This window comes from Vigna radiata, chromosome 10 (genome assembly GCF_000741045.1).
Source record: "Vigna radiata var. radiata cultivar VC1973A chromosome 10, Vradiata_ver6, whole genome shotgun sequence".
In the NCBI taxonomy this organism is placed as follows: Eukaryota; Viridiplantae; Streptophyta; class Magnoliopsida; order Fabales; family Fabaceae; genus Vigna; species Vigna radiata.
The window spans coordinates 20,293,774-20,318,327 of record NC_028360.1 but is presented as its reverse complement, the minus strand read 5'-3'; the positions used below and the strand labels follow the sequence as shown (position 1 = coordinate 20,318,327).

At 36.1% G+C, this 24,554-nt stretch overlaps 3 protein-coding genes across 7 annotated transcripts; all 3 read left to right on the top strand.

Moving 5' to 3' along the window:
- The first annotated feature begins 54 nt into the window (after positions 1-54).
- Positions 55-4,462, top strand: LOC106776152. 2 transcript variants are annotated; one of them, XM_022786530.1, is made up of 5 exons: positions 55-175; positions 240-1,526; positions 1,950-2,199; positions 2,822-3,063; positions 4,140-4,462. In XM_022786530.1, the coding sequence occupies exons 2-4, from the start codon at positions 325-327 to the stop codon at positions 2,996-2,998; spliced, it is 1,629 nt and encodes a 542-aa protein (XP_022642251.1). In that variant the 5' UTR covers positions 55-175; positions 240-324; the 3' UTR covers positions 2,999-3,063; positions 4,140-4,462. The 2 variants fall into 2 exon arrangements, with proteins under 2 accessions (XP_022642251.1, XP_014518990.1); XM_014663504.2 differs by having other exon boundaries at positions 62-1,526.
- A 1,418-nt stretch (positions 4,463-5,880) lies between these two features.
- LOC106775912 (separase) lies at positions 5,881-20,037 on the top strand. 3 transcript variants are annotated; one of them, XM_022786601.1, is made up of 27 exons: positions 5,881-6,641; positions 7,418-7,595; positions 7,673-7,768; positions 7,994-8,128; positions 8,224-8,690; positions 8,889-8,997; positions 9,152-9,277; positions 9,941-10,201; positions 10,312-10,428; positions 10,629-10,850; positions 10,964-11,074; positions 11,403-11,546; positions 11,850-11,999; positions 12,082-12,171; positions 13,078-13,341; positions 13,422-13,545; positions 13,652-14,395; positions 14,705-14,942; positions 15,558-15,660; positions 16,078-16,251; positions 17,006-17,061; positions 17,161-17,390; positions 17,491-17,725; positions 17,898-18,300; positions 18,756-18,995; positions 19,124-19,211; positions 19,298-20,037. In XM_022786601.1, the coding sequence occupies exons 1-27, from the start codon at positions 6,028-6,030 to the stop codon at positions 19,807-19,809; spliced, it is 6,231 nt and encodes a 2,076-aa protein (XP_022642322.1). In that variant the 5' UTR covers positions 5,881-6,027; the 3' UTR covers positions 19,810-20,037. The 3 variants fall into 3 exon arrangements, with proteins under 3 accessions (XP_022642322.1, XP_014518647.1, XP_022642323.1); XM_014663161.2 differs by having other exon boundaries at positions 11,634-11,999; XM_022786602.1 differs by lacking the exons at positions 5,881-6,641; positions 7,418-7,595; positions 7,673-7,768 and having other exon boundaries at positions 8,024-8,128; positions 8,213-8,690; positions 11,634-11,999.
- A 960-nt stretch (positions 20,038-20,997) lies between these two features.
- Positions 20,998-24,269, top strand: LOC106775109 (kinetochore protein NDC80 homolog). 2 transcript variants are annotated; one of them, XM_022786926.1, is made up of 5 exons: positions 20,998-22,117; positions 22,257-22,503; positions 23,000-23,146; positions 23,783-23,959; positions 24,139-24,269. In XM_022786926.1, the coding sequence occupies exons 1-5, from the start codon at positions 21,033-21,035 to the stop codon at positions 24,190-24,192; spliced, it is 1,710 nt and encodes a 569-aa protein (XP_022642647.1). In that variant the 5' UTR covers positions 20,998-21,032; the 3' UTR covers positions 24,193-24,269. The 2 variants fall into 2 exon arrangements, with proteins under 2 accessions (XP_022642647.1, XP_022642646.1); XM_022786925.1 differs by having other exon boundaries at positions 24,133-24,269.
- Positions 24,270-24,554: the final 285 nt, after the last annotated feature.

The window sequence follows — 24,554 nt, the reverse complement described above, 5'->3', positions numbered from 1 at the left end:
GCAGATTAAGTGGGACGACGCCGTTTCTAGTGCGTTTTGGCAAGTGAAGCTGCAGCTTCCTAGGGGTCATTTGCACTCGACATTCATTTGGGCACAAGCATCCCTTGTACTAGGGCTTGCGCGAAGTGAGAAGAGAGGGAAGTTCCACTGATGCGACCCTAATCGGAGAAATAAAGTGGCTTTTTATTGTGTTTTTCTTTATTTATATTCAATTTATTAATATTTATTTTCTTGATCAGTTTTTGCAGGAAATAAAGATTGCATCTGAGCTTACTTCGTTCACTCATCCCCAACTTAATCGCCGTCGTAGCCAACAACATACTAATGCACATGGATTCCTCCGACGAGGAGGACGATCGCCGCAACCTTGTTGACCAGAACCACCGCAAACATTCGTCCCCGTCCCCGGTCGCCGTCTTCCATGTCGAAGATCGCTCTCCACGCTTCTTCCGCCGGAAATTCATATACCAGAAGAAGTACATTGTCGCAATCCTCGCTTTCCTCCTCGTCATCCTCTTCTTCTCCGTTGCCAATTTCCACAGTATCTTCTCAGGCTCTTCCTTCCAATTTGATTCCATCTCTTATCGAATGAAGGAATCTGAATTGCGCGCCATTAACCTCTTGCGGCGACAGCAGCTAGGACTCTTAACCGCGTGGAACACCACGCGTCGGTCCAACGCGTCGGATCCGAACCAATTGGAGGATCTGAAATCTGTGTTGTTCAAGCAGATTTCTCTCAACCAAGAGATTCAGCAGGTTTTGTTGAACCCGCATTCCACGGGGAACATAGTTGAGCCTGAGTTCGATTTAAATGCTACTCTGAATGGCGTTGTTTACGATAAGTGTAGAACGGTGGATCAAAATTTGTCGCAGAGGAGAACCATCCAGTGGAACCCTAGGGATGGTAAATTTTTACTTGCTATATGCGTGTCTGGGCAAATGTCTAACCATTTGATTTGTTTGGAGAAACATATATTTTTTGCTGCTTTGNTAAATAGGGCTTTAGTGATTCCTAGTTCCAAGGTGGATTACCAATATGATAGAGTGTTGGATATTGATCGCATTAACAAGTGCTTGGGGAAGAAAGTGGTGTTTCCGTTTGAGGAGTTTTCTAATTTAAAGAAGGGTCACATGCACATTGATAAGTTTTTGTGTTACTTTTCGAAGCCTACGCCTTGTTACTTGGACGATGAATGGTTGAAGAAGTTGGGGGGTTTAGGTGTGACTATGAATAAACAAGAAGCTGTGTGGGATGAGGATACCCGNAATCCGAAGAGCAAGACAGTTCAGGATGTGCTGGGGAAGTTTAACTATGATGATGATGTTATGGCCATTGGGGATGTGTTCTATGCTGAAGTGGAGCCAGAATGGGTGATGCAACCTGGTGGGCCAATTGCACACCAATGCAAGACTCTCATTGAACCTAATCACCTTATTTCACTCACTGCCCAACGGTTTATTCAGACATTTCTCGGAAGGAACTTCATTGCATTGCATTTTCGAAGACATGGGTTTTTGAAATTCTGGTATACCCTCTCTTTCTTTCATTTCCCCTTTGTAATCTATCGTAACCCAAATAAAGTTAGAATTTAATTTCTATGTATTATCAATGTAAAAGGTTTTGAAAACTTTAAGTGGTAAGAAATCACTATAACTAACTTTTAATGTAGCTATTGTAAATGTCAGTAAAGTTATCATATTTGAGATAGTGCAAAATTTCATTACATTGATAGTACCATGGACCATTTTCTCATATTACTTGAGTATGATATGCATCATGTATGTATTATGTATGGTCTGAACTTTGCATGCGTGGCCTGGTTGTTTGTGACAAGTCAATTGCTAGCAGCATTTTCACGACTACATTTCGAAATTCTGCAATTTGGTTTGTTCATCCTTAATTTTTCCACCATTATGTTGTCTCTGATGATATGTTTTCATGTTTGCAGTAATGCTAAAAAGCCAAGTTGCTTTTACCCCATTCCTCAAGCTGCAGATTGCATCTTGAGGGTGGTTGAAAGGGCTGATGCGCCTATTATTTATCTTTCTACGGATGCAGCAGAAAGTGAAACTGGACTGCTTCAGTCTCTGGTAGTGTTGAATGGCAGGCCTGTTCCTCTTGTAATGCGTCCAGCTCGAAATTCAGCAGAAAAATGGGATGCTTTGTTGTATAGGCACGGTTTGGAAGGAGATACACAGGTGAGATGACAATGTTTCACTTTGCTTTTATGTACATTTTTAAGTCTAAGTCCAGCTTTGATAGTGACCTCAATATACCTTCCATGTCTAGCCTTCTGGTTTGCTTTAAATAAATAAAACTGTTTACAAGACTATATAATTGACCATGCTTTTCATTGCATAATTGCTTGTGGTCTTCATGGAAAAACCCTCACATTTTTTTGTCCAGTTAATGTAGTGATTATCCTCAATTCCTTGAAAACCATTGATTTGTTGTAGAATTAATGTTGGGATTATCCTCAATTCCTTGAAAACCATTGATTTGTTGTAGATGTAACTATTCTCTTTCTGTCATTCAACCTTTTGCATTCAAAAAAATATAAAAATTTAAGAACTTGGGCATTATCAACTTTGTTGGTTTCAGTTGTCCTGCATGACATTGGCTTCTGTTTAAGAGTAGAGGTCGAAGAATACTGGACCATAGTTTCAGTTAATTTAGTGCAATCACTGAAACAATATGTCGTGGCTTATAGTAAAAATTATTTACTGCAAACTTCTGATTGCATGGTTCTTTCTTCTCAACAACACTGTTTTTACTATTAATTTCTTCGCTGATGCGCATGTGAATATTTTCTTGCTGAAGGTGGAAGCTATGCTGGACAAGACTATATGTGCCATGTCTAGTGTGTTCATCGGAGCCCTTGGTTCCACTTTCACCGAAGACATCCTGCGGCTGAGAAGGGGTTGGGGATCCGCGTCGATATGTGATGAGTATCTTTGTCATGGTGAAGAACCAAACATTGTAGCGGAAAATGAATAACAACAAAAGCGGTTTTCTCAGGGACCAGCTCGTATTTGTTGTGCCATGATTAGAGATTTGTCAATGTGAGTAGTCTTATAAGATAATAGAATTAGCGATGTTATGGATAAGTTTTGCTTGTTATACATTCTTTTGTTATAATGATTATAATTTGTATTACCCACACTGATCCATAATTTGCCCTATGTCAACCTTCCATTTCTCATTCCTCATCATTCTGTATACTAATTATAAGACACACGCTAACCAGAAATTACTAACGAGTAGCTGTACTTAGAATGGATTATCTGAGTTTAAACCATACCCATGATTTGTTGCCGTCACTTCAAATATTGTTGTTGGGATATGAAGAAGGGACACCGGGTCACCAGGTAAGTTGATGAAAAGGCATTGTTTCAAAACTTTCATGGCCTTTGTATTGGTTGATAGACCAATTAGAAAATATTGGCCATTAGGCCAATTTATGCCCTTTTTTTGTTTTGATTAAATAGGGTTTCTGTTGTAATTTTCCTGGTTGGTTTGTTGCTAGTTATTTCAATTATAATTATTTTTTGTTAAATGTGTTTGATTAATTGGTTTTTTTTGGTTAATTTTTAAAGTGGCTTAATTATGGATTTAGTTTAGTTTAAATGGTAATATTGAATGGTTATCCGTCCAACTAAGAATATGAGTACTCAGTTCTTTTTCTACTTAGGAAGAAACTAAACAGAAAATCAGAATCTGAGTTCTTCAAACTCAAGCCCTAACATTACAACAAAAACCCAATGTATCGATTTTTCTCTTGCATTCGCCATGGCCGAGGATCTTCCCTCGTATCTCTTCTTGCATCAAATGTAAACTGTTGGTGGGCTTATTTGACCGTCATCAGACCACTTGCAAATGTCCTGTCTATTTTAGATAGTGCAAAATTTCTTTACATTGATAGTGTCATGGACCATTTTCTCATATTACTTGAGTATGATACACATCATGTATGTATTATGTAAGGTCTGAACTTTGCATGCGTGGCTTGGTTGTTTGTGATAAGTCAATTGCTAGCAGCCTTTTCATGGCTACATTTCGAAATTCTGCAATTTGGTCTATTCATCCTTAATTTTTCCATCATTATGTTGTCTCTGATGATATGTTTTCATGTTTGCAGTAATGCTAAAAAGCCAAGTTGCTTTTACCCCCATTGCTGCAGATTGCATATTGAGGATGGTTCAAAGGACTGATGCGTCTACTATTTTTTTACGGATGCAGCAGAAAGTGAAACTGGACTGCTTTAGTCTCTGGTTGTGCTGAATGGCAAGCATGTTCCTCTTGTAATGCGTCCAGCTCGAAATTCAGAAAAATGGGATGCTCTGTTGTAATGTCGTGGCTTATAGTAAAAATTATTTAATGCAAACTTCTAATTATACTGTTTTGGCGAGTATATTATTATTTCCTAAGATATTTAATCGATCAAAGGGAATTTTCTATCTATTTCTTTTGTCTTACAAACTTTTCATAATCAACTATCAACCTCACCTGAATTAAGATACAGAATAGAAAAGCGATAGAATAAATAATTTGGGAAGGCATTATTTATAGGTAAATAAAATAGTTGAAAAAAACACAATAAAAAAATTGATATAACTTTGTGAGAATTTGTTGATTTACTATATAAATAAATAAATAAATAAGTGAAATGATAGAAAAATATTTTGAGATTCCTTGATAGGACTTGAGATTGGCATTAAAGAAATAATTGTTGCAGACCGGGCTTTATTATAATTTATAGATCAAATGGATTTTATTGTGGTCTCTTATTTTTCAAAGTCTCTCACTTGCAGAATGGACTTCAATATTAAATTTGATAAATGACGGTTTGATTAGTAATTGAAGTATATTGTGTGTATATATAATGATATTTAGACAATATTTTTTTTGACAATATTTGAACATTGATTACGTGTCAATATGTGATTGGTCCTAAATTACTCCACGATCAATCATATCATTAAATTATACATGATACATTTTTTTTACAGTAATTATGATAAATTTTTACCTTTTTTTTTCAACTCGGTCCAATCATACACTAATATACATTAAGACCTTAATTTATTATTAAGATTGTTAATCTGACTATTCAGCGACCAATCGACCATGTTATGCCTAATCAGTCATGATTACCTGGGCGTTCATGCTATTTAATTTGAGCATGGTGTAGCCGCTCGACCATGCTACTTTGATTAGTGAATTAAAGTGAGTGACTTACCTATAAGAAAGATTTGACACAAAAATTCGATTTAGGAAATAATGTAAAGAGTTTGAGCTACAGATATTGGTCTAAAGAGTTCGGTTTGAACTGTAGTTCGACCTTGATAGACAACTTTGAACTTGACCTTAAAAGACGCTCTAGAGTTCAATCTTGATAAAGGTTATAATGTTCACTTTGTATAGGGTTTGAAACTTGACATCTGCAAATGACAATGTGTATGAACTTACTTTATATAAAACAATAAATATAAGGTATGTGAAACAATGTAATTATTTTTAAAATGAATATTTTCCTTATAATTTATACCAATAAGTTTTTTGAAAAATACAGTTCCTTTGAAACATCTTTAAAATGAATATTTTCCTTATAATTTATACCATTATTTTTTTTTTTAAAAAAAAGGTAGTTCTTTTGAAACTGTAATCAAATGTTTTCTTTCTCTATTTGAATCTACCACTTTCATGATTATTAATTTAACAGTGTTGATTAGTAGTAAAAGCTAAAACAATTAAAAGAGAAATATGAAAGATAGAAAATAAAAAATGGAACATTTGTTCAAGAAAACAAGATTTCAGAAAATATCATAAAAATACTTTTGAAAATTGTTGGCAGTTTTGGTGATATTAATATTTTGTTTTCCTTAAAAGAAAAAAAAAAAAAAAAGACCGTTATATATGATGCTCCGTTCCATTTCCGAAGTTTGAAATAAAAGAGGAAGAGCGTGTTTTTGGCGCCTTGCTACTTAAGCTCAGACTCGTTCTTTGCATCTCCCTTCCATCTTCCCATGGCTGCTCCCTCCGAATCATCTCTCATTTCGAAGCTTCAGTCCTCCGATTCCCCCGGCATCCACGCCCTAGTCTCCGATTACCTCCGCCCCCTTGCAGATCTCAAGTCAACAAAGAAATCCAAACCCGACCCAACCCTAATCCGCTCCCTCGCCAAGCGCTTCCTCTCCTTCCTTAATTCCTCTCTATCCATTCTTCCCAAACGCCTCCCAGAGCTTTCCAAGTCCAAAGACGCCGTTTTGGTCCTCGAACTGCTCCGCGTTTACCGGCTCTGCCTCGATTGCTTGGACACCGTCGCTTCTCAGTTGGCTTCCAAGCCATTCTCAGTCGAATTTCAGAGACTTCGCTTGATGCACTGCCTCGAGTCCTGCGCCCTGTTCGCCGAAGCCGAAGTCGAGGGTTTGGGGCTTCTTGAGAGGCTTCGACAGCCGAAGAGGAAGGGTAAGCTTCTCCCTGAAATAGACAAGGGCGGTGGAGACGGTAAAGACTTATGTTCGCTGGTAGTTGATATTGCCGTGAGCCTCGTGAGGTGTGCATCCGCGGGTTTGGCTAAAGAAGATCACAATTTCAGGAAGGTGCTTCAGTTGGTGGACGAAGTAACCCCTTGGCTCATGTACGTCCCACTCCGTTGCTGACTATAGTTTTGTTTACTTTGATTTAAAAAATTGAATTCTCTAAAATAAAGAAAGGAACTTAATCGTTTCATTTAGTTTTAAAATTTGTAATTACTCTTACATAAGACTGCTTGAACTAAATTGAACTATAACTTGTGATATTGGAAAATGTACTTCAAAATGGGATGTTTACTGGTACTAATCTAAACAATTCATAACAATTAATATAATTCAAGCAATTTCGAGTAGTTCAATATAGTTTAGTTCAATCAAACCATGCTATAGTCCAGTTCAATTCACTTAAACTGTTATACAATTCAATTTGTTCTCTCAAACCACTTTTAAAGTTTGGTCCAGTTTTATAATAGTTCAGCTATATTCACAGACTTTTTCTATCCCTAGAAAATATCCATAGAGTTCCCCAATTGTACCTGTTTAACAGTCTGAAAATTAGAGAGAATGGCTATCTTGGATTCTCTTGTACTTTCTCGTTTACTTTTACTCTGTTATTCTTTACTTGTGACTTCCAATACTGTGGTTGCTCCCACACATGATGTCAATTATCCCAGGGAGACACCTTATCGAAGAAGCTACTGCTTGTCTCAAGCTTTGTTTAGTCTGTCAGCTCTCTTAAAATTCTGAGTTGTATTTTATTTTCAATTTTCAAAATGCTCCAACATAGACTTTAGTTTGGGTCAGTCTTGTTTTTGCCGCAATTACCGTTTTGTAACTAGCAAGGTATTAAGTTGCCTATTTATACAACTTATTGTTTCAGGGAATTGGATTGTAACTCACATGAGAAGTTGCAAAGGATGTTAGTAATTCATCTGGGTAAGTGTAGTTTAAATTTACTGGGGAGGATGCCATTTCCGGATAGGGAATTGGTGATGTTGTTTTGCTGTACGACATTGACTGAGTATGTGAAGTCTCCAGTCAAAGATCAAGTCTACAAGGTAATGTAGGCCTCAACTTTTGGATATATGCATCAACAAATTTTTTACTCGCCACCTTCATGAAATGTTAATTGCAGATTGCTCACAGGATGTGTTCTTCATTGTTTGCACTGCGGGATAGTAATTCCTTGTATATCATGGACATATTGGATTGCATAATTCTTGAGTGCAAGGTACCCATCACCACATATTCTACTCAGGGTGCTATATATTCTATAATTTGTATATTACGCATATTTAGATGTTTTACTGGGCTTCTTTTGTTTATTTTTTGTTTTTTCTATTCATAGGGTTATATTTTTTTAAAAGCTTGTTTTCCATCTAAATAATAAAGTTGATATTTTCTTGTTGGAGCCCTTTATTCATGCTCTATTCATCTACTATATTTATCCTTTCAGGTTGAGGAAGGAAACTCAGGGATAGAATTTGCTGAACTTGTTTATTACTGTGTGAATAAATGTCAAACTGCAAATGCTAGTTTTTGTTGTGCATTTGCAGCGTATTTGAACAAAATATCGGAACATTTCAAACAGGTATTCTTCTAGGAAGGTTTCTCTCGTGTATGCTTTTCAATTACAATGCTATTCTCCACATTCTGTATTCCACTTTGATTGAAGAAGCTGGGCAGGTTATGGCACCCATTAATTCAATACTGAGGCTTTATGCTGCTGGACTGCTCCTTGTTAGTTGTAATTTAAGGTCCAGAACTGGAGATCTTGCATCACCTGGCAGTGCAGAATTTGGGTGTTTGCTTGGAACTTTACTTGAAAACAAGAAAATATTTCAGAATTCACCGTCATTGCTTGGTTCCTTGCATATTTGCAGCAAAAGTAATTGTATGTCGTCCAGCATGGAAGATCAATCCCTAGCTGGTATCCCATGCACACCATCGGGTTACAATAGTCAGGCTTATATGACTTACAAGTCAGTTTATGTAGAGGCATTGAAATTTCTATGCCAACCACTTGCTAAATCAATTAATTCAGAAAGGAAACAATTAGTTACTGAAGTGGATGATGCTTCAGATATGACTATGATGTCCACTGTCCAAGATGCATTCCATACACTTTGTCATCTTATACTTTCGAGTTCAAGGTATAGTATATCCAGTGAACTTTTATTTTCTTTTACGCTGATTTTCTTGTGATGCTAATAATAAAGAGTACATTCTAAGCAATTTTTTTTTGTTATTTGGATTTTATAGAAAATATGATATCTTAACAGGTTTGGAATAATTTCACGCTGTATTGTTTTCTGTGACAATATCTAATTTCCACTTCTTATGGGCTGCAGCTTCGTGCCTAAAAACAATGGAGATGGATTTGATGAAAAGAACAAAACAGTGCTTAATGTAGTTGTAGCCACCTTCACCCTTTCCATTAGAACCAATCTTAAAGTCGAGGTTCTCCTTTTTACCTTGAAATGATCATGTTTTTACTACAATGGTTTTTCAACTAAAGAATAGGATATTCGATTTCTGAAACTATCAGCAGAGTGTTAGAATATTATTGGATCTTGTGTTATAACGGCTAAATAGTTTTTTGTTGGTGTTTCAGGAGAGCAAGCAATTAATTAAGCAGATCATTGCTAGCAAATGGATTGAAACAGAAGGATTAAATTACATAATTGCTTGTCTCTACAATATTGCTGTAGTTTTGTACAGAAACAGGCAACTAGAAAAGGTATTTCATTTCCTTTTTCTGTTAAAATATTCCATTTAATGATAATATATCACAAACGTATATTTGCTTCTTGAGATGTTTCCACATGGAGTTCATGTGCTCTTGGTCACAGATCTGGAAATCCAAGATTGTAAAATAGATATTGTACCAGAAGCTTTATGACTTAATGAGAGCCTTTAGATGTCAGTCAGACTACTGAAGGATAGATAAAAGAATTTCTTGAATCTTCTTATTTGATACATAATGATTGTTTTAGCCTGAAATCTTAAGATATTTACTAAGGGTTCATGTATTTTGATTTTCTTAACTCTACCATGCCTGCTTTACAAGGCCACTAGGGTTGAACTGAAGCAAACAACTTACTCTGTTACTTGTGCTAAAGGTGCACTTACTTTGAACTGAATCAAAGAACTACTTGCTAGGACACAATCATTTTCAACTTTCCATTAGTTTCAAGAAATCGAAATGCAGCAATTGGTAATAATAAATGTGTGAAAAAGTGGTTCTATCTATGTGGAAACATGCATAAACTGTGTAAAATCACCAACAGCCATGTGAGATTTCTATTTTCTTACCATTGATTTTGACTCTGCAAAATTAAAGAAATAGAAATATTTAGATTTCAGTGCTTTACTTTAATTTCTGTGTGACATATCACTGCAGGCTTCAAAAGTGCTAAACTTGTGCTGTAAAGCTTCATGGCTCTGTATTAAGTATCATTGTGCTAACCTGTCAGAAGATACTTTGAAGGATTTTGTAATGGAGGCTTGCACCAGAAGTGCTCTTCTTTTAGATATTATGTATGATGTCAACAATGTAAAGATAAACAAAAAGGTGATCGAGATCCTTAACAACTGGTTCACTGCTAATGATTTGTTTGAGAAACTTCCAGCGCCAATACCTGTTGTAAAGCAGTGGGTGAAGGTAACCTTTTTGAACTATTTACTGTTAAGTAATTTGGAAGGTTTCCCATTTCAGTTCAACTTTACTTTTTTAGTCTCACTGATTGTTTTGGTACTGGTAATGGTATGCAGATAGAATGTAAACGTGCTACGCAGGTGGGTGAGAGAATTGATTCTCCAAGCCTGTATTGCATACTGTCATCTTCTATGCGATTGTCAAAGAGGAATATTGCCGTGATCTTGGAGCAGGTTCAGTCTCTGTGTGTGTGTGTGTATATACATACATACATACATATATATATATATATATATATATATATATATGTATGTATGTATATATATATTTCCTTCATATAGAATTTTCATTATATTTTGCTGCTATTTGTTCAAATTTATGCATATTGGCCCTGTTTGTCAGTTGCCTTTTTTTATTCTTATTGCCTGATTAGGAGCTTACTGCATATGAGGAGATGAGTTTTAAATACTCCGAAATATGTCACAAAATGCAAATGAAAATCACGGATATTCTTCTGCAAGGCATATATATCACTCCAGATAGTCGTTTTCAAATGGCACAAATTCTAGTGAGAAAGGGAAAGGCAATCAGGGTTAGGGGCATGGCTGGTCTCAGGGAATGCATCCAGTGTCTGTCAGAAGCAATAGCTATTATGGTAAGCCTTTTGGTTCTTCTGTTTTCCCTCAAACATCTAACCTCTCTTGTTTGTAAAATATTTTATGTTGAAGGTGTATGTGCATTTAATATAATGTAATTTCTCTTCAACAGAGGGATATTTCTGGTGACATATGTACTGATAGTAATTCCATTCATCATCAATTGTGTGTGACATATTGCTTGCGTGCAATCTGTACACAGGAAGCTGAATCTAATTCGAAGGTACCAAAAATATGCTTATAACTTTCACTGTCAATAAAGTGTTCATTTTTTTTAAGAAGGACAGTTATCATTGGCAATGTCATGATCATTTAGTGATGTTAAATTCAGCAGCTTCCTTGTTAAGGCTTAGCTTGGTTTCTTTTATTATGTTGAGGGATGGGGCTGCTTTGCGCCATTAATATTTTTTCCTTTTCTTTTGCTTATATTTTCTTATTATTTTAAAGGGAATTTCTTATGTTAATGCTTTGTAATAATATTTTTTTTCTTTTTCTCCCTTAATAAATTCCTTTTATTGACAAAAGCTTATCTTGCTTTATACACCAAGCAGCAAATCTTTGAAGATGTCAAGGCTGCTTTGGATCTATGGTTGAGTACATCACATCTTAATCACTTAGAAGAGGGAGATTGTTCTGCATTATCTGATAGTTTAATGATCCTGCTCTATAACATAGTTGATTTACTACAATTGAAGGTCCGCTTCCTTTTAATCATTTTGGTTTATGTAGTTTTTGTGTAAGATTTATAGTCACGGTTTCTTATTTTCATGGCATATCTTCAGGGTTTCATGGAACTGTTCAATGATGCATATCGACTGGTGATTAAAATGTTTAAATGGAAGAATGTTCCAATTGAAAAGTGGTTGACCTTAATGTGGGAACGTAGAAATCTATGTCATGCTCTCTGTGTTTCACCTGTTAGTGAGGAGTTCATCATGAACTCATTGGATGAGTTCACAGAACTTTCAGATATTAATTTCTGGATACGTTATCTTCAGGGAAATCAATCATCATTGATAGGGTTTCAGCAGAATTTTTCTTTCTTATTTGCCAACTCTCATAGGAATTCCAGCAGTCATGAGAGCTCTTTTCAAACAGACATCACAATTGATGAAGTTCAAAAAGCAGCTCTTGATCTGATTTCAAATGTAAGCTCAGTTTTAGACAGAACTTACCACAATCTCTTTTTATCCAAAATCATCACTCTGTTCTCTATTAATCTTCTCCCAGGTTCCTGTCCCGAGTCATTCTACATTTCTTGCCGGTTGTCTTTTTTATGATTTGTGCCCAAGACTTGTTGCAAATGGACAGTTAATAGAGGTAAGTTGTATTAGTTCTGATTTCAATTCTTATGTTATGGATAACCAGTCTCTTAGCTTCTGAACTAAAGACAAGTGATATTTGAAGCATGTTCTTGATTGTCTTAAGTCGTACTGTTTGTGTAAAGGATTACAAGAGTGATGAATTTGTAATTGATTTTGAACTGTTGATGTTCATGTTTGTAACTGAAATTGGTTTGGACTTTTAGATGCGATAACTTGTGTCCCTAAGCTTCACTTGATTGAGTACGTCAATAGTGAAGATGTATTCAGGCTAGGTAAAGTGGAGATGAATATGGGAATGTAAAAGAATAGTATGTCCATTTACATGACTATAGTCTAAATATCTATTCAATATCCTCTTCCCATTTTATATTGAACCCAATCAGATCTTAATTCTTTAACACAGCATAATAATTTGTTAACTTCAGAAATATTTGTCTGTTGGCTGTGAAAATATGTTGTTGTCTGCTTTTCCAATGAAACTTTCCTTCTTGAAAGGAATCTTGGTTTCCTCAGTCCTTACAAGTCATGCTATTTTCATTTGTTGTTTGTAATAGACAGGATATGATAGGAACAATTGTCAATTTAATGAATGTTTTAGGTAGTAATTGAAGATAAAAGGCTGGTACCATAGATTAAAACGTCACATGCAATTTAGAGGTTATCAAGTTGTTTACACAACACAAACACACACACTTAGAGCTAAGAAAAAGTTAACGTGGAGGGGAAGTTGCCGGATTTTAATCATGGCATCCTGAAAGATCTTGTTAGAGCTAATGGTGCTTACAGAAGACCTACCAATGAAACAAACTTTGGTATTTTTTTTTTTAATATATGCCTTTCTTTTTTAAAACTTACATTGTTTCCCAACTTACAGTTTTTTTTTTCTTTGAAAATGTATTAGGCTCTTTCCTCTGCAAAAGAAGCTCATAGATTACTTGCTAAACTCTTCCAAAGGAAGTTTACACATAATGTTCAGACGCAGAATGAAGAGCACCATGTAATAGTTGATTCCTCAAAGAATATTATAGATAGTGTTGAGGATATTGGATTAAACTTATCAGCTGTGAGGGAAATTTTTCTATTTGATTCTATATCATGGGACTTGAAAGACAGTTATCTCAGTGCATGGAAAGTTATGCAGTGTTATCTTGAGAGCACACTTCAGGTTTGATTTCTATCCCATAGTCCTCATATATGAAAGTAAATATGTTTAGACAAGGCCTTCAACAACATTTGCATTTGCAGCTAGGAATCATCCATGAAATGATTGGAGATGGAGCTGAGGCTGAAACCTTTCTAAAATGGGGGAAAGCCATATCCTGTTCCCTAAATCTGCCTTTTTTTGCAGTTGCTTTCTCTTGCTCTTTAGGTATAAAATTTACTTTTGCATTTTTTTCTCTCTGATTGGATTGATATGCTTCCATTCATTGGATGGTATGAAATTGATTTGCCATTTCTGTGGTGTGTTTTACTAGGAAAACTATACATTAAGAAAAGACATTGGGATTTAGCAGAAGAGGAACTTAAAAGTGCTGAACAGATTTTAAAGGAAAGCAGCACATCATTTTGTTGCTCAAAGTGTAAATTGAAGCTTGAAGTTACCCTGTATGAGTATCTTGGAGATTTATGTCAAAGTAAATTTGGCACCTGTGACGGGGTTATGTCTAAAGAGACTGCAAAAAATTGGTATATGTCAGCTCTGGATAAACTACATCTTTCCGAGTGGAAAAATCCTCTTAGTTGTCCTGAAGATGGCAATGATGGAACTTGTACTTGCTTTATAATGAAAGAAGCCGGTGAAAATATAAATAAGTCCATGAAAGCGGGGCGAGAAACCAGAAAGACAAAAAATGCAGCAAAGGTTTTACCAAAGGAACCACACTTAGTGGTTCAGAACAAATCTAGGGTAACTCGTTCTAGATATAGATCTTCTCAGAGTGAAGATACAAGCATTTACAGGAAGTCAGAAGTACGTGAAACTCTCCAGGAGAATCATGTTTCTGATTCATCTGATGGACTTAGTAAAAACGGGACAGTTTTGAGCAAGACAGGTTGTCCCTTTAATTCAAGGTGTACAACAACTTGTGTTCTCTCGAAAATGAGGTGTTGGTACTGTCTTCCATCTGAAGTTGTAAAATCTGGTTTACTAAATGATTTTATTAATCTTAAATGGGAGTTTGTCCGGAGGCAACTTTCAATGAAGCTACTCAGCCGAGTAGGTATGATTGCCCTTTCATATTTTCTGCTTTGCATTCAAATGCTGAGTAAATGCAAGTATCTTACATGCCATTCAGTTGACATCTACATATGGTCCTTCTCATTTTATTTTCAAAACACTTTTGTAGCTTACATGCCATTTTTTTTACTAAGGTAAACTTGAGAATTTCCTTTTCCAAATTTGGACAATTTTTCATACTGAATTTACCAGTTTCCCAAATTTACCACTTTCTTGCTTGCTCATTTAGGGCATTGTATTTATTTATTGGATAAAGTTGTTTGCTTTAATTTCCTAATATGTTTCTTTACAGTGAAATGCTTTGCGTATCCTGGTCAAATTGATGAAACACATAAATTTCTTCTTAGAAGCATATCAATTCTTGTCAGCAGAAACCCATTCTACCATGTGCTTTCATCTATTCCTCTAGATTATTTTAATCATTTCGTTGCAAGGGAGATTCCGGGAGATTTATTTACTATTGAACGCTCAGAAATAGTTCATGACATATGCTGGTATTCTTTGAAGAGCTATCATTCCAAGCATGCAAGGTATTTGTCCCGATTAGTTTGATTCATACATGTACCTTCCTATTTTTTATGAGAAAACAAATTTATGTGCATATTCATGTCCAAAATGTACTTTATCCTTATCTTTTTGGATGTAGCTGTAACTGATTAACTGACAATTGTCACGTCTTTTTTTGTGTTTTAATAAATGTTCACGTTCATATGTATTTATAATCAGAATAAATTTTCCTGCTTAAAAACAGTACCCTCTTGATCAATAAGGAAATTTTACTTATAAGCTTGCTGCAGTTGAAATTTTTGTTTGGTATTTCATCTTAACTAAACTACACGTTTTGCTGCTTATTCACTGTTAATGGTCTGACATTGCATATATTTCCCTAAAAGAGATCCTCTACTAAAATTCAGAGTTGAAGGAAAATAAATGAATTACACTTTGATTAATATCTTGTCTCTGAACATTGTATTAGAAAATGTTCCATTTTCTTAATATTCTGATCAGCCAGATCCTTCTGTTCTTAAGGAAATGTTGATTGAATGTCATTGCTTGGTATTTTGCTATATCATGGTGCTCCTCTTGAAACATCGTCTTGCAAGGGGCTATTTTTTAACTCCTGACACTCTGATTTTGCGTTACAGGAACATTTTTAGTAATCTGTCGTCCATAAAGTTTGAAGACCTGGCTTCTTGGTTGATGTTAGCCTTTGTACTTTCTCGCGAGATTCCTGTAATCTTTCAAAAGGTCATACTATCATTTTCTTGGTTGTAGATTCATAGTATTCCAGATTACTTGTCATGACTGTTTCTGAAACATGAAATAAAGTTGAGCCCCTTGGAGTTCTTGACATCTCTTCCCTTTTATAATGTTTACATTCATGGTAGCTGAAATCCACATTCCATATTTACAATACTTTATTATTTATTCTCTTTCATGTTGATCATTGAAACTTAAGTGCAATATTGGAGAACATTAGAAATTTGATATAACGTATCATGATATGCTTTATTTTCTGTAAAGCAGTTGCAGTATATTCTGGAGTGCAACTGTGTGTGGGGTTTCTTAATCCCGACTCTTAGCCTTTTGATCTCTTCCTCTGTTACTTTCCTACCACCAATTGGGCAGGTTTATGACCTTTGTGTGCTGATGATACTCTGACAGGTGTCAAAGTTACTTGCTCTGATGTGTGTAGTTTCTTCCATCAGCAAGCAATTCTCTCTGTTGTCTTTTAGCAGAGTTTTGAGTGAAAATTATTGGTCTTCATATTTCCACCAAGCTTCAATTGGAACTCATCTTACTCATCAATTTCTTTCACATCCATCTGGGAGAAGCAAGGTAGGCATATCATATTTTGTCTATCAATCTAAGGAATTTTATATATGCATTATGAACACTGACTTCTGAATACAAGCACTGATTTTTGGTTTAGCAATTGGCAAGTCCTGAATGTCGCACTCATTATTATTCAGTTTTTGCCATACATTAGTAGCTATATGACATTTTTTTATTTTACACTCATGTCTGTTACCCATGTGAACTGAGAAGCCATAAGGGACTAGCTTCTGATTTCACATTTTTCATCCATTTTTTGGGGTATTCTACTAAGCCTAAATGGCAAAATGAACTCTCTAATGTTTAGGAAATCTGAGCTCTTAGTGATCTTAAAGAGTGATTTCTATTGGTCCACAATGTTTATGCTTTTTGTAGGAGCCACTGCAATCCCTTTTGGCATCCCTCCATTTGTGCTTTAGAAGGACCGGAGATTATATAATTTAGGATCATTTGATGACATTGTAGTTCAAAATCATCCTTTCGCAAGTAAATAACATTTTAAAGTAAGCCCCATGACAAGTGTAGTAATTTTTGAAGAGCAAATTCTTTTTGCACAGGCCTCTGAAAGTGAGATTTAATGCCATGCTTATACATAGATAATCCTAAACCCTAAACGTGCATTTGACCCTACAAATTATGCATTTCAGATCCATGCACAGTTCACACACTTACATGAATGCTGATCATTAGTACAACACAAGGTGTATAAGATTTATTGCTTGTTCAATGCTGTATAATAATATAAGTACAATTTCAGGGTTTACATGTTACGGGATCTTCTAGCATCAGGGAGTGCACATCTGGCTCACTCAGGTAGCAGGTTGTTCTTTTTGCATTGTAAAGCAAGCAAATAATTGGTTGAAATATAACTTGAAGCAATGATCTCGATGTCTTTGTTCCTTCCTGTTGCAGGCTCGTGCCTGATACCACTGTAGATCTTGCAGAATATGTGAAGAAGTTCTTCGCTGGTCTCCCATCAACAACTATCATCACTATAAGTTTGCTTGGGCATGATTATATTAGTTTACTACAGGAATTGTTGTCTTATCCCACATGTGTTCAAGCATGGATGCTGGTATCAAGACTGAGCTTTAAGAATGATCCTGTTGTAATGTTACTGCCACTTGATTCTATTTTACAAGGTATTTAGCTACTGTAAACACATATATACAACTCTGATATAAGTGTTAAGCTTATTTGAACTTATAAAGGTAATCTAAAATTTTTCATCACCATCTTCAGATGAGGATGATGTGAGTGCTGGTTCGGGCACCGTTTTGAACTGTGAGGAACATGGTGAAAAATGGCGTTGCCCATGGGGTTTTACAGTTGTTGATGATGTGGCTCCAGCATTCAAAACAATTTTAGAAGAAAACTACTTGTCAACAATATCTCCTTTTGAAGATACAACACAGAATAGGATGTTATGGTGGAAGCGGAGAAAGAACCTCGATCACCGTCTTGATAAATTCCTGAGGTGTGTGCACTACATCGTGATTTCATAAGTAAATTTTCTTTCACTTTGAATTAAAAATGTACACTGTACATTCTGCAGTGTTTTCACTTTGACATCATTGTCTTGGGTGGTGGTAGTCTTAACTTTTTTAGAAATTAAATGTTATCTCTGTGCTATTGTCATATCTCACTAGGAATCTTGAAGAGTCGTGGTTTGGTTCATGGAAATGTCTGCTTCTTGGAGAATGGTTGAACTGCAAAAATTTAGACTTGGTGCTTAAGAATCTTGTGAATGATTTAAAATCTAAATGCAAATTGGATGCTAACGAAGGCCTTCTTAAAATTATTCTTGGAGGCTCTAAATATGTTTGTGATGGGAAAACATTGGTTTCTCAACTATGCTCGAAGAAAGACTGCTACATTGCTAAAGTAGGATATTGTGATGAAACAAAAAAAGGGATATTGTTAAACACCAATGGATTTGGAATGTCGTCTGAGGTTGCTTTTGAACTGTTAAGCGAGGCATTAAATGTGCTGGAAGTGGATGACTCTATGAACAGAGAACCTATAATTCTTGTGTTGGACCATGAGGTGCAGGTTAGTGAGTTATTTCTGACTCGCTTACTATGTAGTTATGAATTAATTTTAAGCATTAAGGTCTACTATTTGATGTTCGATGGTACAGCAAATTAATAAAACTCTTCTATGGTTTTAAATTTATTTCAACTCTCATGAATATAATATCTGTTTTTTTTTTCTTTAAAGATTTTATTAACTGACATTTATGTGCTTATAAATGACATTTGAAGCGGCAATATTTTCAACAGATTTGACCAAATTGTTTATATTCAATTCTGTAATTTCTTATTTGCCAGTCCTTTGACACATCTGCCAAGTGAAATTTGTGGCTTAGTTTTAAGAAAAACAATTGCTGCAAGCAAATGTCATTTTAGCTTATGTTTCAAAACTGAGCTATGTATGTATTCTTGGTTTTACCTGTTGCCTGATGTGTTTATTTTTACTATTGGCTTCAACATCTACTACTGCAACAGATGCTTCCTTGGGAAAACTTGCCCATTCTACGGAAACAGGAGGTTTATCGCATGCCTTCTGTGAGCTGCATTTCGGCTGTTCTTCTCAAAGGCAGCGACCATAAGGAGCCAGTAGAAAGGAATTTAGTGCCCTTTCCTTTGATAGATCCACTGGATGCTTTTTATTTACTAAATCCAGATGGTGATCTCAGTGGCACTCAGACTGAATTTGAGAATTATTTTAGAGACCAAAACCTGGAGGTAATGTATAGTTTGAGTTTGATGAGACTACAAGGGAGGAAATATTGCACATTCTTTTATACCCCTGCTAATTCTTTTATCTATTAGTCTACTCAGTATGTTTTCTTTTATCTTTTTGTTTTTTACAGGGAAAGGCTGGTTCGAGACCCGCCATCAAAGAATTGGCCTCAGCATTGGAAAGTCATGACCTTTTCATATATTTTGGACATGGAAGTGGTAACATGTTTTGCATAATACTTAGTATATGTGCAATTCCCTGTGGCTCCCTATATTTCTATCACTGACTAAAAGCGTTTTTCCAGGAGCTCAGTACATTCCTAGGCAAGAGATTCAGAAACTAGACAAATGTGCTGCTACGCTTCTGATGGGGTGCAGTAGTGGTTCATTGACCTTACCTGGTCAATATGCACCCCAAGGCATTCCCCTGTCATATCTGCTGGCTGGTTCTCCAGCAATTGTCGGCAATCTATGGGAAGTGACAGACAAGGATATCGATCGATTTGGTAAGGCAATGTACGATGCATGGTTGAAAGAAAGATCAGATATGTCATCGGAATGCTGTCAATGCAACTTACTGTCCGAAGAATTTGAGGCCATGAACTTGAAGGGCTGCAAGGGTAGAGCAAAGAGGAAGGCTCCGCAGAAGAAATTACAGTTGGCCGAGAACGAGTTACCTAAGAACTGTTGTCACAGACGCAAAATTGGAGCTTTCATGGGTCAGGCCCGGGAAGTTTGCACTCTTCCTTTCTTGACAGGGGCATCTCCTGTATGTTATGGGGTTCCCACCGGAATTTGGAAGAAAAGGAACATTTAGTCTAACTATTCCAACAGGAGTCACCTCCACAAGCAGCATTTATATTTTTTAATTTTTATTTAATTTATTTTTTCTTTCATTCATCTCAGTCGTTCCATACACAAGAAGAGCAAAGGAGAATTTGTATCCATCTGTACGAGTTCAATTTGTATATATGTTCTGATAAAGGAAAATGTTGTATACTTAACACATTCATATTCCATTAAAAAACTATTTGTATTTTTACTATGATCACTCCAACTGTAGTAGTCGCATTGCAGTGTGTGTAACAGTAAAATAGTGTAACAAACAAAGCATTAGTTCAACTTTCATGTTAAAAAACTAATAATATCTCAATGAACTCCGTATACTAAGGGTGTGTTCATTTGGGAGTGATCGAATGAGAGTGATTGAGTTGATTTGAGAGTAATTTTTGTTGTTGTTTATTTGAGTTAACTTGGAAATAAATGAGAGTGAATTTTGAAGTAAAGTTTATAAGAATTGATATAGGATTTAATTTATACGACAGATTAAAAAAATTTATTTCAAAATCAACTTTTGTTTATCTTTAAATTCACTTAAATAAGCAACAACAAAAATTACCTTTAAATCTCTCCAAATCTATCCAATCACTCTCTTTCAATCATTCGCAATCATTCTCTTCCAATCACCGCAAGTGAATACCAATAATATTTTATTTTTTTTTAAAACGCATGAGATCATTTTAGGTTGAATGATTTAGCAAATCAAATTTAATAGTTCAATTAGATAAAATATTCTTTATAGGATTATTTTCGTAATATATCTGACTTTTTTTTTTGTCAATTATATTCAACAATTTACTAATATGAAATATTATCTGTTTAATTCAACTATGCCAATCGTCATGTAAATAAAAGAAACACGAAAATGCATTCTTCTTTCGCTTTATCTTTTTTGTTTGTTATTTTTTTATTTCATTTAAAAAATCATATCCAATATTTATATAAATAAATAAAATATAAAATTGAAATGAAACATAATTAGCGTAATTATGTATGTTAGGGTTTTCTTCACTCGTCCAGCTCTTTCAAAATTAAAAAAAAAAAAAAATATGCATATCGAAGCTTGCTTTTCCAAAGTTTAATCTGAACAGTTAAATAGTTTACTAAAAACTTTAATGATTATTATACAGTTGGCTTGTAGCACCTATAATAGAGTGGGAATTAATAACAAAAATTCAAATTTAAATCGATATTGGCAGGATGAGACCTACCGCGCGTCGCCAACCCAAGGACTCTTTCCTTCCTCCACCGCCACCCACTCCGGTCGACTTCCACCGCCGCCAGTACCCCACCCGCGACTCCGACGTCAGCAGCCGCCCCTCATCCGTTGGCGTCGGCGGACGCCCCACTCTCGATTTCTACAAAGAGCGCCAGTTCCAGCAAACGGTAGTTTCCACCATCAACTCCTTCCTCTCCTCGCACAATTTCCCAATAACCTTCAAAACAACCTTCCCCTCTGCCAAAGACATCCTCGAAACCCTAAAATTCCTCCTCTCCCTCCTCGATTTCCCCTCCTCCAAACTAGAAGAGGATCTTCCTTTCCTCCTCAAACGCCTCAATTACCCTTTCAAAATCAACAAATCAATTCTCCGTTCCCCAGCCGCGCCTCACCAATGGCCAAGCTTCCTCGCTCTCATTCACTGGCTAGTCCAGATCGCCAAATTTCACTTCCACATCTCTTCTTCTCCCAAACAGCACAACGCCATCAACCAATACACTGTCAGCAGTTACATGCACTACATCCGCGGCGACGACGATGCCGTCGACGAAGTCGACCGCAACATCCAGGAGAAGATCCAACACCAGACTGCCGCGGCCCAGGAACGCCTCGACGAGACGCGGCGCCACGCGGAGGAGCTGAATGCTGAGCTGGAGCGGCTCCGGACCGCGCCCTCGCCGAAGGAAGCGCTGGAAAAGGAGAAGGCAATTTTGGAGAACGACGTAAATAAGTTTCACAAGATGATCGATGAGCTTTCGTCGCGGATCGAGCAGGCGGAGAAGGCTTTGGCGGAGAAGGAGAAGCAGTTGGACGCGAAGGAGGCGGAGAGGGGGAGTATCTACGAGGAGAACGAGGAGCTGAAGCGGCGTGTGGAGGCGCAGACGTTCAATGCGATGGACGTGGAGAGGATGAAGAAAGAGTTACATGCGGTGGAGAGGGACACTGCAGAGGCTGAGCTTGAGAGAAATGCTTGGGAAGAGAAGTCATGGGATGTCGACACCACTATCTCGCACAAACTCAACGACCTAGAAGCTCTCGCTCTGGACTGTAACCAAGCCCTTAAGAGGTCACATTTTTATCACCATTTTCATTACTCACAGTCATATTATGAAGAAAATTGTGTTTAATGCTAGCTAAAGGATATTGTGGTGAGTCTTGAATTCATTTTTATTCTTACGTCAATGTTACTGATTGAGTGGTTTTAGGTTGAAGATTGGGAATGGATTTCAGTATGTGTTGAATGGCAAGGGGACTACTCCTGCTGAGATAATGGGCATTGATCACAAAACCATGCTGAAGCCTGCGCTTAGATCCTTTGCTGATGAAATAAAAAAGGTTTCTATGGTAAAACAGGAAGAGTGCATTTCTTATCAGCAGAAGTCTGGTGAAAATGCTGCGAGGCTTGAAGGGAAAAGAAATCAGCTAGCAGCAGTGCAGTTGCGCATTGATCAAGTAAGTGCATTATCGTGTGTGTTTGGCGGTGTTTGTCACTTGGTCTGAACTATTGTACAGGAAACTAGTTTTCATTTGTTTTATGAGTGTGAGTAGTGGATTGAGAATTCGATATAATAGACGATTTGCTTGGCACAGATAATAACAAGCTTGATGTAAGGGTAGTAACACTTACACTAGAAAGTTAAAATGTTAGCTTGCCTTGCATTGATTCCTGCTTTCTCCAATTGGAACTTGCACAGCTAGAGTATATATATTTTAGCCTTTTGTAGGCAGCAATCCGTAACAAATGTTTTTTTCATCTTTTTAAATTCTGATCACATGTCTTATTTCCATGACTCCAGTATGATTTTTTTTTTTTTTTGTTTTAATAAGGGAAATATTCATATAGATTAGGATAAAATATACAGATCAAATATTGGACAGACGAGTAATTTTTCCTTGTGATGACTTCTGTTTGACTTCCATTTCTGTTGCTTGTTGATTAATCTACCAGATGGAAGCTCAACTAATTAAGAAAAAGAAGGAAACACAGGAATACACAAGCGGGTGTTATGCTGAGGCTAAAAAAATGTTGGAGGAAGTGCAGTTGGCAGATCACGAAATGGATATGATGGAAAAAGAGGCAGCGGAGGTTCTCAAGGTAATTTCTTTTTGTGATTATCTATTTAATAATATATTGAATTTGAAATGCCAAGAATTCTTCAAGTTAAGGAGAATGTCCTTGTTATGTTGTTGCATTGATAAGCCTGTTTCACTGTTTCCTACAGTTGAATGAATACTTATCTAACATGCCATCATCTTTCTTACATTGTATTGTTGTGTTTCTATGATCTTTTTTCTGAGTTCTTATTCATACCGTGCACCTAAACGAGTGTTTTTATGCGAGTATTTTGACTGCATAATAGTTGCTATGTTCTTTTTCTAGCTTCTTCGGAGTTATTTTATGCTTAGTCCGTGTTGATGGCCTGCGGGGAAGTATACTTTGGGTGAAGAGAGGAACTGCTGAATCCAATAATACATTCATTTTGAGATTTAGCTTTGGCATGCGTATGTAACTGTTCTAGATGATCCTAGGGACATCAAGCTGAACAAACTACCACCAGGCCCAGAATAAGAAATAATCCAAGTAAAATATGTACCTGTTTTTGGTATAACCCCAAAATTATAAACACAACCTATTTTTAAATTTGAATGTAGAGAAGCGTGTTTTTCCTTTCTTTACTGACGTGTGATTTATGTGACAATACACTATCTAATAAACCTCATTTTTGTCAAGACATCCCAATTGCAGTTGCAGGAAACGATTAAACAAAGTGAAGAAGAAATTCAAATGCGTGCTGGCGAACTCTTTAAGTTGGTTGATTCAGTCTCTAAGTTCAAAGAATATGTGGGGTCTAAAATTTCAGAGATGAGGAGGGATCTATCAGAAACTGCAGCTGCTGTCTCAATTGCGGTAGGGGGACATGTGGAGAAAAAAATGAGACTTCATCAATTTTAGATATTACTTACATGTCAATTGGCCTTACAAATTTGTTTATGTAGTGTGATATTTATAAAGTTAAGGTTCAAATAATATTTTTCATTAAATTTATGTAATTGTATTCCCAATTTACGTCGTTCTGTCAGTTTCAGGATGGAGAATACGGACCGCTGCAAATCATCAATGTTAGCCATTTGATATCATAGGTCTTTTCACACCCAATACCATACCTCAACCCAAGGAATTTCATGTTGTATTGATTTATGGTAGTCAGATTGTGTCACCTGCTGCCTTTTCTCCAGCAATCTTTCCAACATTAACAGCCTCCTTGACGTTTTTTTTTTTAATCTTCTCTTCTAGCATAGGGATCCAACTTGGGGAGATAGTTTGGGTTGGGCTGGTGGAGTAATTTGCATGTCGCTGATAGGATCATACCTCTCAACTTAAAAAAAATGCCAATTTCGTCCTTAATTAAAAATGCATTTAATTTGTAAAAGATTAAAAAGAATCTGATCAAATATAATTTTTATTATTATAATAGTTATATTAATAATTTCACCTGTCTTAG